Here is a 16046-nt window from a genome sequence, read left to right on the forward strand (position 1 = left end):
CAGTTAAAGTCAGTTCATTGTTGATTCAGCTCAGTTCTCTTCTAATAGTGTTTGTGCAGTCAAGTCAACAATGCTGCCAGAATTTATGTCCCTAACTAAGCAAACCAAAGGTGACCGTGGCAAGGAAACAAAACTCCGTTGGTAACAGAAATGGAGAGAAAAGTGCATTTTTGTGTTCCACTGCACAGCTTTTCAGTGTTTTATTTATTTATTTATTTATTTTATAATGTAAGCATGTCCTAGATGTCAATCTTTAACCATTTTGCCATATCTTGCTGTTTTCAGCTCCTCATGCATGAACGCTGTCTTTAAGACGCTGTGTCAAATTAAAAGTTCACATTTACAATCCCTGTCAAAACCATGCCTTCTTTTCCATTTATCAGTGTTAGTAAATGTTTTGGCATGATCTGCAGCTTTGACGCTTCTAGTGTAGACTGCCTCAAAAATGTTGCCCTCAGATGAATCTAGTGTAGGCTTACAGCGCTCCTTCAAACCACCTAAACAGAGTTGGGCTCTGTGCTGATGTTTATGCCCGCTGATAAGTCTGCATTGGGGTACTGTGCTACAAACAGCACAGTAGCACACGCCGGTCCAAAGAGCATCACTAATAACTCCCACACACCAGTGAAACAGCAAGTGTCAAGTGTTAATTGAATTGCACAGCGTCTACATATGCGGAGAGAAAAGCAGAGGGGTGTTCTAATGATACATTTTCACTGCTTTATTTCATTTCCAGAAGGTAGGTTATTACTGTCCTGGTTCAGCTAACGTGTAAAATAATATTTAAGATTTTTTTTTTTTTTCGGTGCGACAAGTTTTCAAAATTGTTAAATAATAGATGTTAGTTTAATTTCATCTTCTTAAGATTGTTGTTTGTCTGTCTCCATGGTTGAAGTCAGCCGTCCTTTCCAGCAAAGGGCTAATTTAAGTTTGTGTGGAAAAACATAATAATTAATGTATGCTTGTTGTCCAACTTTATTGAGATAAACATCACTGAAGTTTTCCCTCTCCAGCTATAGAACACTCATCTGTAAGTGTCATTTCCTTGTAGGCCAAACCGCTGAAGATAGTGACTTTATTAAATATGGTATTTTAACTGCTCATAGCGCCTCCTTGTGGAGTCTGCTGGTACTGAACCACTAGTAAGATGGGATAAAACAAGTCATTGTTGAGCTGTATAATATTTTAATATGTTGTTTTTATTTATTGTTCCTGTGGCTCAACGGTAGAGCATTGCGTTAACAGCGCAAAAGGTTGTGGGTTCGATTCCCAGGGAACACATGTTAGGTAAAAAATGTATAGCCTGAATGCACTTACAGTGGATACTTTGGATAAAAGCGTCTGCTAAATGCATTCATTTTAATCTAATATTAAAAGAACTGTGTTGTGAGCAATTTTGGTTACGTACAGGTTTTTTGGTTATTTCTTTTTATATTCCTTGTAATATGAGAATATTGTCATAGAACGTATAGGTATTTTTTTACTGGAAAAAGAAATAAGTTGTATTTATGGCAATATAACAATAAATAGCAATATATACTGTCATTTTTTTACCACAGCATTTTACTAAAAAATGCCACGGGAAGACTTACATGAAAATTATAGATTGATTGATGAATTGTAATAATACAGTTTGATCTCATAACAAGGCTTATTATACAAATAAACTTAAACTAAACTAAACTAAAATTAACTAAAAATTAATAGATTTGAAGTTATTTTACTGGAAAACAGGTACAAAATTAATAAACTCATAAAAAATTATTTAGTTTTCTCCACATTAGGATATATAAGGCCACACAGAATGTCTCATACAGTAATATAGAAATGTCAGATTTGACTGTTAGTGAATACAGCTAAAAACTTGTTTCATTCCAAACCTGAAATACTTTGTTTTCTTGTTTTTTTTACCACTAAAATAGACCACTGCATTTTAAATGTTCGGGTAAACCGCTAAAAATGGGAGCTTCAGTTTATATTTACAAATCATAATGGGGCTCCAGGCCAAAATAAGCTTTATAGCTTCTGACTGATCATAAACGCCTGCTGGAAATGTTTCAGCCTGTTCCTCTGTGAGAAAAGTCTTTTACACTAATTTCTGTCCTACACAGGTCTAATCAGGCCTCTGAATCCTCAAACGGTCCGTGACATTCCCGGAAAGAGCAGAATTGTTAGTGTTCACCTGACATTTCCATCTTATGGCAGGTGCATGGGCTGATGGGTAATTCACTGCAGGCCTGCTGCTTAATTCAGTACTTTCACAAAATACAACCTGAATGCCGCAGCTCAAGGTTACTGCCGTCTCTCTGTCTGCTGGGATTCAGCAATTACTAAAATCACAGCCCTGACGGAGCAAGACATTTCATCCGGACCATTGTCATGGGAACAGGCCGCGGGCTGCCCCCCCCTCCTCACGTCGGTTCGCTCCTGCATAATAGACAGAGATGAGTGACTGAGAGGGATTTTAAAGCAGCACATCTCAAACTCTTGTCTTGATTTCTTCTGGTTATATAAACCCCCTGTGACAGTAGGACAGTAGGAAAATTGGTGCTCACAGTGGCCATGGACGACATTAGAGCGTCTACAGCAAACTAAAGCTTAGGAAGCAAATGTAGTTTACAACCCGAATTCCGGAAAAGTTGGGACGTTTTTTAAATTTGAATAAAATGATAACTAAAAGACTTTCAAATCACATGAGCCAATATTTTATTCACAATAGAACATAGATAACATAGCAAATGTTTAAACTGAGAAAGTTTACAATTTTATGCACAAAATGAGCTCATTTCAATTTTGATTTCTGCTACAGGTCTCAAAATAGTTGGGACGGGGCATGTTTACCATGGTGTAGCATCTCCTTTTCTTTTCAAAACAGTTTGAAGACGTCTGGGCATTGAGGCTATGAGTTGCTGGAGTTTTGCTGTTGGAATTTGGTCCCATTCTTGCCTTATATAGATTTCCAGCTGCTGAAGAGTTCGTGGTCGTCTTTGACGTATTTTTCGTTTAATGATGCGCCAAATGTTCTCTATAGGTGAAAGATCTGGACTGCAGGCAGGCCAGGTTAGCACCCGGACTCTTCTACGACGAAGCCATGCTGTTGTTATAGCTGCAGTATGTGGTTTTGCATTGTCCTGCTGAAATAAACAAGGCCTTCCCTGAAATAGACGTTGTTTGGAGGGAAGCATATGTTGCTCTAAAACCTTTATATACCTTTCAGCATTCACAGAGCCTTCCAAAACATGCAAGCTGCCCATACCGTATGCACTTATGCACCCCCATACCATCAGAGATGCTGGCTTTTGAACTGAACGCTGATAACATGCTGGAAGGTCTCCCTCCTCTTTAGCCCGGAGGACACGGCGTCCGTGATTTCCAACAAGAATGCCAAATTTGGACTCGTCTGACCATAAAACACTATTCCACTTTGAAATAATCCATTTTAAATGAGCCTTGGCCCACAGGACACAACGGCGCTTCTGGACCATGTTCACATATGGCTTCCTTTTTGCATGATAGAGCTTTAGTTGGCATCTGCTGATGGCACGGCGGATTGGGTTTACCGACAGTGGTTTCTGAAAGTATTCCTGGGCCCATTTAGTAATGTCATTGACACAATCATGCCGATGAGTGATGCAGTGTCGTCTGAGAGCCCGAAGACCACGGGCATCCAATAAAGGTCTCCGGCCTTGTCCCTTACGCACAGAGATTCCTCCAGTTTCTCAGAATCTTTTGATGATGTTATGCACTGTAGATGATGAGATTTGCAAAGCCTTTGCAGTTTGACGTTGAGGAACATTGTTTTTAAAGTTTTCCACAATTTTTTTACGCAGTCTTTCACAGATTGGAGAGCCTCTGCCCATCTTTACTTCTGAGAGACTCTGCTTCTCTAGGACAAAGCTTTTATAGCTAATCATGTTACAGACCTGATATCAATTAACTTAATTAATCACTAGATGTTCTCCCAGCTGAATCTTTTCAAAACTGCTTGCTTTTTTAGCCATTTGTTGCCCTTGTGCCAACTTTTTTGAGACCTGTAGCAGGCATTAAATTTTAAATGAGCTAATTAAGTGGATAAAAGTGTAAAATTTCTTAGTTTAAACATTTGCTACGTTATCTATGTTCTATTGTGAATAAAATATTGGCTCGTGTGATTTGAAATTCCTTTAGTTTTCATTTTATTAAAATTTTAAAAACGTCCCAACTTTTCCGGAATTCGGGTTGTAATACTTAGTGTATATATAATACTATTATATATGTCTGATTGACAGTAACAATGTGACTAATGTAGTACATCTGTACATAAACTACATAGAACACACTTTTAATTGTTTAAAGTTGCAAAATAGGAGCGTATTCAAAAAAGTACCTACTTAGAGAATATGTGTTTCTTTATTATTTTTTTAACTGAAACTGTAGAAGTCAGCGTCAGATCCAAACTATAAACTTTTATGCTAGTTACATCGGTGATTATTTGAATGATTTTATCATAAAAAGAGAAGATATGGAACGGTTTAGCATTTCTAATGCAGTTTCATATGTAGATGTTCCAGAGGGTTAATAAAACTTGTACAAATTAGTATAAAGAAATCACTGTACAGATTGGTCTTTCAACCCACTGATCCACTGTTTTATTCTGATCAATAAATGAGTTAAACTACCGCACTAAAACAAAAGAATCACCACTTAATGACTGACTCAGAATGAGCCATGAAATGAGTCAATCCCAAGAGTTTTGGTTTCAGTTTCCTGAAAAGCACAGTTAAGAGGAACCACTTAATGGAAATGATTCTGGCTCTTCTGTCCTGTTCGGCTGGTTTGCTTGAACAGTAGATGAAGTAACTGCATAATCAAGGATCTTTTTTCCATCATTCTGTCCTCCTAACATCTGAAATGATTCCTGTCTCATCATATGTTTGGTTTCTGTCTGACAGATGTTGGGAGCCCTCACTGCGATCCCGATAAAGGTGCCTCACATCAGCTCTCTGCAGCGGCTGGCAGGACACTCACCTAGTGTGCAACCTCAGGTGATACACAACATTAAATAACATTCAACCCTTTATTCATGAAAACTTATTATTTACAAATCATTTCCATAGCAGACACTTTTAAAACATGTCAAAGACACGGCAAGTTTCAAGTGCAGATAATAAATCAGGAGCAGCTGAAAATTGAGAATAAGAGAGATTCATAACTGACAGTTTTATTCATTTTATTGGTTTTTGTTGCTACTTTATTCTTTCATTTAAGAGAGATTCTTGTTTTTGTAATTAATAATTGATTCATGAATACATTGAATTAAACTGAATAAATTGAGTGGTCGACTTATGTAGTATCCTTTTCATCAACAAAGATTTCTGAATAATATTGCATATTTACATATATGTAAGTGTATGTCTTAGTTCACTGCGTTTGTGTTGTTTTACCATTTACACAATTATTTTAAGTATAAAACATTGTTAGTATCAATACACAGTGTGGTTTTTAATCATAATTTTTTAAGGGCTGGACAACCCTCAGATGGATTTATACCTATGATTTCAAGCCAAAGCCTAGAGCCATCTCCTGCTTTGGGGACTAAACTTTGTGGTCTGTGTCTTTTTAGGTTAGGCCAAAGACTCTTATTCCAGACAGCCTTCCCTACAGCCCATGCCGAGAGCAGCAGTCCGGTCAAACGCTGGCCGTGCTGCAGAGCATGGCTGTGGTCAGCCCAAAGAGCCAAGGTGCATCTTTGCCAACTGCCAACAGCACCTTCAATCACGAGAGACTCTCCAACGGGCAGGAAGAGAGTTCCTCTTTGCCCTTGTCTGCGCCAAACACTTCCACAGCCTCTGCAAGTCAAGGGGTGGCTTATGCCATCATCTCAGCAGCCTCGCCTGTAGCCCATGGAGTGTCAGGAGTAACCGAGGCCATTAAGGTGCAACCACTGATTTTCAGCCCTGACAGCAAGGTTAGAAGACCTTTCATCACCTACTTAACAATTAAACATGCTGCGCAGCATGCCAAATTAGCTTTTTAACGTGCATGATGCTGTTAGTGTCACGCTGTGGCAAATGCTAATTAGTTACACAGTATCTGTTCAGTTAATTTAAGATTGTTAATGTGTGTATCCAGGTAATAATCATTCAGCCCCAGATTGCCAGCAACTCTAAGAGTTCTCCGACCTCACAAACTAACAGTCCTGTGAAGGAGCCAAGCCCTGACCTCTCAACCCCAGCTAAAAAGGTGGAGGAACCAGAGGTACACTCACAAGCAGTTTCTACGGTTAGAAAAAAAAAAGTTTGTATTACAATTAATTGTTGATATGACGAGTGCACTTAGATAGGAAGAGACCATCTGATTGGCATGGCAGTGACTAATTACAGCAGTGTTGTAATACTTTTAATATTGAGTCCAATTAGTTTATTAGTCCAAGCCAAGTCACAATATTCCTGAAAATATAGTCTTGAACTCAGACTATATTATATATATATATGACAAGGGCCTGAACAAGAGAATGTGTTGCATGCTTTGTTAGGAGGGATCTGATTTTCCTGATGTTGTGTAGTGCAAACCTGCATGATCTTGCTGTTTTTGCAATGTGATCTTCAAAGGACAGCTGATCTTCAAGGATCAGTCTAAGATTGCTTGCCGAACTCGATGGGATTATCATTGACGAGTTTAGTTGAATGGTAAACTGGTGCTGTACTGAGGGGGTGGCTGGGAAGATAAGTTCTGTCTTTGCCAGGTTGAGCTGCAGGTGATGCTCTTTCATCCATGCCGAGATGTCTGTCAGGCAGCCTGAGATCAAAGCAGGTACTGTGGAATCATCTGGTTGAAATGAGAGGTAGAGCTGTGTGTCATCAGCATAGCAATGATAGGAAAAAACATGCACATGATTGATGGGTCTCAGTGATGTAGTAAATATAGAGAAGAGGAGGGGCCCAAGAACTGATCCCTGAGGAACCCCAGAGACCAGTTGATATAATTTGGATACCCCTCTTCCTCAAGCAACTGTGAAGTACCTCTGAGGTAAGACTCCAACCAGTGGAGTGCAGTTCTGGTGATGCCTAGCCATGAGAGGGTGGACAGAACAATTTGATGATTAACAGTGTCAAATGCAGTATATAGATCTAGGAGAATGAGAACTGAAGGTCCAAACTCAGCATTCGCACTCTGTAGAGCTTTACTGACTGATAGCAAAGTGTTTTCTAAAATGTCCACTTTTAAATCCAGATTGGTCATTGTCCAGCTGGTTGTTTTGTGAGAGGAAGGAAGACACTAGCTTGAAAACAATGCTTTGAAAGGAAGGAGAGACACAGGCCTGTAGCTGTCATTAAGTGAGGTGTCTAATGTAGGTTTTTTTTAAGTAGTAGGGTTTCCTGAGACTGGTGATGGTTATATTGAATGTTTTGAAGTAGGGCTGGGATAAACGATTATTTTTTAAACGATTAATCTAGCGATTATTTTTTCGATGCATCGATTAATCTAACGATTATTTTCCCAGACCGATTAGATTTTGATTATCTCCCCATTAATTGACTACTAACAATTTATATATGTTGATTTACATATCTGAATGAAAAAAAAACATGAATTCCTTAACATTGCAATATATGCTTATTGCTCTTAAAATTACAAAATAAAAGACTGACTAAGAATGCATTACTTTGCACTTGTATAGAGATAGCATTCAATAAAACCTTGAAGCCTTGAAAACACATAGCTTACTGAAACAAGCTTACTGAACACATAGGGCCTAGCTTACTGAAAAAAAGTTCTTCTTTCAGATGAAAATAACAAAAACTTGATGTCTAGCATTCAATAAAAAAGTTCATCCAAAATACTTGTTTAGAGCAATTGAAAGAATACAGTAACCAATGTAAACTTTAGGGCTTTAAGCTAATACAGAGAGTGCTTTTCCAAAAAATAAAAATTAACAGTGGGAGCCAGCAGCCTGTCATGGAGAAAAAAAAAATCTCCGAATGCTCCACGTGAAACTTTGGCGTTCCGCCCTTTTTCTATCGTGTCTAATGAGAGAGAGAGAGAGAGAGAGAGAGAGAGCGCGCAAGACAGCGCTCGTGTAGTTTGAAGACTGTGAGTGCGCGAGCGCGTGTGAAACTTGGGTGTTTCGCCCTTTTTCTATCGTGTTTAATAATTTTGATTATTATGCACGATGGAGAGAGAGAGCAAGAAGCGCTCGTGTTGTTTGAAGACTTGTGAGTGAGCGCGCGCACAGCCGGGGCTCTCTCTCGTACGCGCCCTGTCAGGCGCATCACAGTCATTCTATTCTACATCACTCACCGATCAAATAAGGCTTTGACAGCCGCCAAAAAAAAAGATCAATGCAGAAAAACCCCTGGATTGGTTATATAACGTTGGACAGAATGTTGATCCGGCCATCGCGTATATTCAGCGCACATAAGGTAAACGTTTTGCAAACGTTTTTTAGAGAAATAAAAACAGGTCGACGAATCGATGCGCATATTTTGCGTCGACGTATTTTTTGCGTCGACGTCATCGATGACCTCGACGCGTTGTCCCAGCCCTATTTTGAAGAGTTTGCTTGTGCCTGATGCTCTGTTGATCTTGTTATGGAAGAGGCTAGTTTTGGCAGCGTGAACTTTGGTGGAAAATAAACATAGCAGTGACTGATAAAGTACCTGCTGAGATCAGCTGAATCTTTTGATCTGCGCCATTTTCTCTCCGCTGCCCTGAATCCAGCCCAAATATCTGTTGCTGGTGCTTGGATGTTGTGAATTTAGTGAATTTAGTTCTGAAGAGAAAAACTTAAATTCACATCAAAGGTAGTTCAATGTTTTATATATTAACTTTATTAACCTTCTGTCCTACAGAAAATTGCCTTCATGGTCGCACTAGGCCTGGTCACCACAGAACACTTGGAAGGTGAGTTACATTTAGTGGCAGAGAAAGAGTTTTATACTGTACATCGGCTAATTCATGACAGAAAATCAGTCTATAACTCCAACCTGGCATAAAAAAGCATGAATAAATCCTGCAATTGCTGATTATACCACATTATCTTTACATTCAAAAATTCAAATTCAAAAGTCTATTGGAACTTATTTCTCTTATTTCTATCATCTCATTAAACAGCGTTTGGAGCAAAAGATGCAAAAGTGAATTTTGTAAATGTTTTTTAAGGAAACCTAAAACTTACGTCAAACAGAACTGCCAACTTTTGAGTTCAGCCTGGAGTGAGAATTATTAAGCAATAACTAACAAGCTTTTAATAAAGCACATTTTTTTTTGTTTTATCAATTTCTTCTAAACTAAACTATACAGGGAACCCTATTGTTAAGGTTAAAAGTAACAATTGATTTGTTCATATTAAACCATTTTTATAATTACTTTATATCTATAAATGTTTAATAATTATAATAAAGTAATTATATGAGTTAAAATTCAATTAATGCTATTTTTGTGTACATTTTTCTCGCTAGTTTATGGAGAATGAATGATTTTTCTGAGGTTATGTGACAATGCTTTCAAGCTGCTGTCCTTCCACAGTTGAAACACTGATTGAATAATTAACTTGTAGTGTATCTTACAACATGCCCTCGGATGTTCATTCATGTTTATTTCATACTAGTTAAAATGCAGTCCTACTTCGCATAAACTGAGACAAATTAGCAAAACAAAGCCTAAAGAGCATTGCACACTGTACAAGAAGTGCCACGTGAATGCAACTTCAGTTCCTGAATTTGAATTGAGGTATCTAGCAATATGGTGAATTTTGTAATTATAATATGAATTAAATTGAGTATAATTAAAATGGAATACAATTAAAAGAAGTAGTTTATAATAATGAAATTTATGAAATTTGTATGAATGACCCATATGAACTATTTCTATTAAACATAAGATATATTAATTAAATCTTACAAATATAGAAATAGAAAATTCATTTTTATTTTATAGACTAGTGTGGAAGAATATCTTATTTTCCAAGATTGAAATCACCATTCAAAACAGAGCCAAATATCAATATATTATCAATAGACTGAATTTTTGATGTCAGTATTCATTTTTGATGTGATGGCACACTGGTTTTGTGGTGCTGTTTGTTAAAAATCTTTTTGATTGTTGATTGTTAATTTTTTTGATATTATTGATCTTGAAAGAATATGTCAAGTCAGTTTCAAACAAAAACTAAGTAAAGGACTCAGTTTGAGATGTTGGGGTTTAAAGATCCATCAAAGATGGTGTTTTCATTTCTGTCAGAGATCCAGAGTAAACGACAGGAGAGAAAAAGGCGAAGCACAGCTAACCCTGCGTACAGCGGACTGTTTGAACCAGAGGTCTGTCTGCCCAGTCATAATTTCTTTAAATTATGTTCATTTTATGGCTTTGTTCGTTTGTAAACATCTTGTATCTTGTTTTTCAGCGCAAACGACTTGCCTCCAATTACCTGAACAGTGCGATGTTTCTGTCGGCGAGAGGTAAAATAGATTTCTTCTTCTGTCAACATAATGGGGTTGAGCTGAAAAATAATGCATGGAATACACAGAAACATGTTTGAAAAGGATAAATTAAAGTCACACATTCATCATAAATACTCATGTCTTAATAGTTCTATAACCAGTGACTTTTCTGTGACATGAAAGGTTGACTAATGAAGCCAAATGCTACCTGCTTTAACCTGCTGCATTTTGCCAACATTGCTGTTTAACTCTAATAACTCAGTTCTGTCAGTGTGACCGCTACTAACCTACTGTCTGCTTTCACTCACACGCTAGACTCTGAGGAGCTCTGCTGGAAGGTACATCTTTACTCTAACATCACTCTCTGTGTGTGAATCTCGTGACAATGTATATATATCTTCAGATATTGTTCTGACGTGTTTTAAATATACAAAAATGAACGAAATATATCAGAAAAACGTGAATTCAGGCATCATTTAATTAACCATTTCTCTTCAGTTGACAGATGACTTTCTTTTGTGGAACATTCCCACACAAAATGTACTGTTATGGTACTTTCTCATTTGAATACAATTACAATACTCACTTCTCAGGGTAAAGTACTTTAGAAATGAAGTAACATTGAAATACTTTTTAAGTAAATTACAATTGAAATACGATAGCGCTTTGGTCATAAAGCTGTTTTTGTTTTCAACCAAAAGTTTCTATTTCAGTTATTTGTAAACACAAGTAAATCTTTTATTAAGTATACAGTAAAACCATTTTAGTTAGTAAAAAACAACATTTATTGAAATGGAAATATAATTAAAAAAATTAGTCGTAAACAAACATACTGATCAACTACCATGATCATTCTAATAAAATAAAAATTAAACTAAACCAGTAGCACTATCATAAAGCACATACAGTTTCGTGTGACCAGCCTGATGCATTGCAGTGAAAATAGTAATGTGATGTGTTCTAAAATAATGCACTCCTTAATCACAAAAGGGGCTCAGAATATTTAAAATGTTAATCTTTTTTTTTTTTTTTTTTTTTGTGAAAGGGCTAATTGTTATATCTTTAAATATTATTAAAAGTGTATATAAACAATTCCTGACAGTTGTGTGTGTGTGTGTGTGTGTGTGTGTGGGACATAGGAGGAGCGGCAGCATGATGATCATTGTGCAGTGTGTAAACAGGAAGGAGATCTTCAGCCGTGCCACACTTGTACCCGCGCCTATCACCCTGACTGCCTGCATCCACTTCTCAAAACTGCCACCAGGGGCATATGGATGTGCCCCAAGTGCCAGAAGAAAGTATGTTCCTCTTTGCTTTGAACACACACATTATAAAACCCCCAACAGCACAAGGATGTCTGCAGGACATTTATTTGCTGTTTTTCATTTCATCTGGACAATGTAATATTCTGCATGGATACAACCTAAATGTTTGTCTCATGCGGTTATTAAAGTAATAAATTGATCTTGTTTTAGGAATAATTTGATATTTTTACTAGAAAATAATATATATATATCTGTCCTTTTATGTCATAATGATAACATAAATAAACATTTTTGATGAAGGTGCCCAAGTCATACTGAAAATTATATTTTGTCACAAATACATAATTAAGGGGAAAAGCTGAATAATTTAGGGGAATAATTATATTCTTTACTGTAGACAGTTAGCTTTTTTAGAAGAAAAAATATAAAAATGTCTACAGTTAAAAGCTTTAATTTGGTAAGCATTATTAAATGTAGTCGCCTTATCCCTGATAGCATGCATACATCTCAGAGACGACTATTTAATGCGTGTGCTTACATATTTTTTGAGTGTTGCTCATCAGCAATATGTCTTTAGAACGTTTCCTGTTAGACGTCAAATAGACATTTAGAAAATGTCTTTAAGATGTTTTTGATTTAGAGCGCATGTAAAACTATCCATGACCATATAAAATAAAATTGGTAAAACTTCACAATAAGGTTAATTAGTTAACTACTTTAGTTAACATGAACTAAGCATAAACAATACTTCTAACAACATTTATACATCTTAATGTTAATTTCAGCATTTACTAATGCTTTATTAAAATCAAAAGTTGTGCTTTGTTAACATTTGTTAATGCAAGGTTAATTAACATGAACTTACAATGAATCACTGTATTTCCATGAACTAACATTGATAAAGATGAATAAATACGGTAATAAATGCATTGTTCATTGTTTGTTCATGTTAGTTAATACATTAACCCTATTGTAAAGTGTTTCAATCAAATTACAATTATTTTTTTTTTTTACAATAATGTTCTACAAGTTTCCGCTTTTTTTGTTGAACATTGTAATTATTACGGTGTTGTTTAGAAAGTTTGAAGTGTTGTTTGTCTTCGTGAATTATTCATTCGTACACTAGAGAAAATACATTTTACTCACGGAAGTGATGCAAAGCTAAACCCTGAACGAAAACGAGAGTGTGCATTTCTCTAGGTTTTGTTTGTGCAAAGAAGACAAACTGAATCTGCTCATTCTCTGTTCTGCTTCTTTTTTGGAAGGTTTTGAACAAAGAGAACCTGTCTTGGCCACAGAACTTCATCCAGTCGTATGTTACACATAAAACAGGTGAGCTGTCAGACACATCTAGCACTCACTAGTGATGATGAAGATGAGTGATGATGATGATGATGTGTGTGTTTGTGCAGTGCGAGAGGAGGAATGCAGGAAGCTAATGAGGAGAAACACTGAGCTGAAACTAGAGTGCGAACATCTGAGTGAAGAGGACAAGAAACTCTACGATTCTCTCACTGTAAGAAAATGCTAAATAGGGCTAAATAGTTACAAATCTATTGATTTTAAAAACACACACACAAGAACATTAAGACTGTCTGTGCCTGACATTTCTCTGTCAGACATATTTAGTAAAATCTAAGTAAATCATTTGAAACCTGTGTTCAACAGAAATGCATTGAGCAGAAGGAGCATCTTTTGGGTCAGAAACGGGAGACTCAGACGTCCCTTGAGCGTCTCAAGACTCTGATCCGACTCATTCAGCGTGACCAGATGATCCAAGTAACTATGACGGCCACCACCACCACCGGAGCGTCGCTGCTCTCGCTGCCGTGGATCAAAGCCTCGGGCACCAGCTCCACGGCGCCCACAGCTGGCTCCTCCGCAGTACTGCACAAAACCACACTTCAGCCGCACGGCAACAACTGACCCCCAACCCACACAAACACATAGAACAGCTCTCTACAAGACCACCGAACGTCTTGGTAAAGAGACACGGACGCTGATATCTAACCAACGTGCATTTTCTTCTGGTAACGTCTTACCATAAAACAGTGGACAAGATTATGAGAAATTATGAGCGTCACTCAATTCATACGTATTTTTTAAAGCCAACACACAGTGCTCACAAGATGTAATTTTTTTTATTCCCAGTTTTTTTATGTATTATTTTTCTTGGCCTTAATGTATTTATGACTAGATTACGATGCAGTTGCAAGTATATGAAATAAGTATTCTACATAGTTAGAAACATTTCTTTTTATGCTTTGCGGGGTTTTTTTTTTTACCAGGGTTTGGTGTGTTTGCGTATCGGGGGGAATAATGGTTTCGCGTTTAGTTATCGAGAAGGTTAGCGTAGTTATAGCCGAAGACAAGCGACATATGAAATGAAGAGCACTGTACATTGATATATCGAATAAACATTTGTTTGATTTTTTTTTTTTTGATGAACAATGTTTGCCATAATAATTCAGGTTAAAGTGAGACAGGGAAATGCTTTCATTTCGTTCATTTTGTGTGTACTTGTGAGCATACAAACTTAAAAAAAACAAAAACAACATGAGATAATTTTTCAGTATTAATAGAGATAAAAGAACAAAGTATTTACGATAACAACAGAATTTAGCCTTTTTAGTGAAGAGTTTAGTATTTTCATGCCGATGCCTGTTAATGATTTTCAAAGTATTGGAGAGAGGGATTTTTGTACATATATGATTTTTCTTTTATTTCGGCTGTCCCAACAACACAAACGAAAAGGCCATTTGAGTTCTTTGAGTGCCTGATCCCGGAATCCAAAAACTTGTTTTGTCTCCCCAGTATTTAAAATATGCCAAAAACCCTTGAGTGTTTTTGTACCGTTAACTGTATAATGTCTTCATCTCATCTCGCTTTCTTTGAAGTGCTTCATGTATTCATTTTCGTATTTCAGGTCACTCCAGGATTATAACAAGTTGCATTATTATTATTATTATTATTATTAATTTATTATTTATTTAGATGTTAGAAGTGAACACTGCCTGATGAATAAAAGTAAAGAATTCATATCTAAAACACTCAGTGGCGAAAATATGGGATAATTTGAATGGTACTTATTTGGAGGGAAAGTTGAGCATGTTCATTTGAGTGGTTTGTCTTCCTGTTTGGTTCGAAAAACAAAAAGAAGTAAATAACAAATAACAAGTCACACACGGTTAACGACAGCACTATCAATCTCAACAAAGAATATTTCATTTAAAAAAAACAAACATTGGTTTTAGTTTTGATTTAGTGTTGCATAATAAATACCATTATTATATATGTGTATCTTTAAGGGCTAACTGACTTGTATTTAACCACATTTGGAGTACAATTAGTTTTTTTCTTTCTTCAGTTTAAAAGATATATCTACTGAAATTAAAAATTGTCTTTTGTGTGACATTTTCTATGAAGTCTGTATATGTTATGTAATATTATGTGGTAACATTATACTGTGTCTACACCGGACGCGAGCGGAATGACGCGACGCAACAAAATACAAGTCAAGTCACCTTTATTTATATAGCGCTTTAAACAAAATACATTGCGTCAAAGCAACTGAACAACATTCATTAGGAAAACAGTGTCAATAATGCAAAAATGATAGTTAAAGGCAGTTCATCACTGAATTCAGTTATGTCATCTCTGTTCAGTTTAAATAGTGTCTGTGCATTTATTTGCAATCAAGTCAATGATATCGCTGTAGATGAAGTGACCCCAACTAAGCAAGCCAGAGGCGACAACAGAATCTGTATGTGGATGTGGCACGGCGCGACAAATTCCAGACAGTAAACTGCTGCTGCGTTCTATTTATGATGTGCTGACACAAATCTCTAATGATTTTTAACGGTCGCTTTGTCGCGTCAGGTGTAGACACATTACAGTCAGGTTCTATATGCTAGCACATGCTATTGCATTAACTTTTAAAAACTAAAACTATACAGCATTTATTCTTATAATACCTTTGTTATTTATGTAATTTATAAATATTGAATTGTTAGCTCATGTTAGTTCTCTATCCAGAATTAAACAAATTTGTAGTTTCACATTTTTTTCTCCTTCAATTTTTGTTGTTGTTGCTATTACAGATTAGAAATTAAAACGAACCAAGATTGATACATGTAAAAAAGTATTATTGTCAAATTATTTTATAACAGATAAAAAGTTATAATATTTCAGTAATTATTTATGGTCAGTACAATACATTCAACGACATCAACACAGTTGTTGTTTTGTGTTCGATATTTAAAAGGTATAACCATAAGTATTTATTGTATATATTATGAAGCATTTTCTATACAGACATCATAAAAAGTGTTTTTTTTTTTTTTTGACCAAATTTTAATCT

At 36.2% G+C, this 16046-nt stretch overlaps 1 protein-coding gene across 2 annotated transcripts in view; it reads left to right on the forward strand.

Annotated features, from left to right (window-relative positions):
• The window catches only part of LOC132099097 (PHD finger protein 21B-like), a 36794-nt gene extending 22675 nt beyond the window's left edge, over positions 1–14119 (forward strand). For both annotated transcript variants that reach the window (XM_059505544.1, XM_059505543.1), the window contains exons 3-13: positions 4932–5024; positions 5603–5947; positions 6112–6237; positions 8832–8883; positions 10222–10298; positions 10385–10439; positions 10737–10759; positions 11561–11719; positions 12952–13018; positions 13099–13202; positions 13355–14119. In XM_059505544.1, coding sequence (XP_059361527.1) covers positions 4932–5024; positions 5603–5947; positions 6112–6237; positions 8832–8883; positions 10222–10298; positions 10385–10439; positions 10737–10759; positions 11561–11719; positions 12952–13018; positions 13099–13202; positions 13355–13612 — 1359 coding nt within the window. In that variant the 3' untranslated portion in view covers positions 13613–14119. The remainder of the gene's footprint in view (positions 1–4931; positions 5025–5602; positions 5948–6111; positions 6238–8831; positions 8884–10221; positions 10299–10384; positions 10440–10736; positions 10760–11560; positions 11720–12951; positions 13019–13098; positions 13203–13354) is intronic.
• Positions 14120–16046: the final 1927 nt, after the last annotated feature.

This window comes from Carassius carassius, chromosome 22, assembly GCF_963082965.1.
Source record: "Carassius carassius chromosome 22, fCarCar2.1, whole genome shotgun sequence".
Classification (NCBI taxonomy): Eukaryota; Metazoa; Chordata; class Actinopteri; order Cypriniformes; family Cyprinidae; genus Carassius; species Carassius carassius.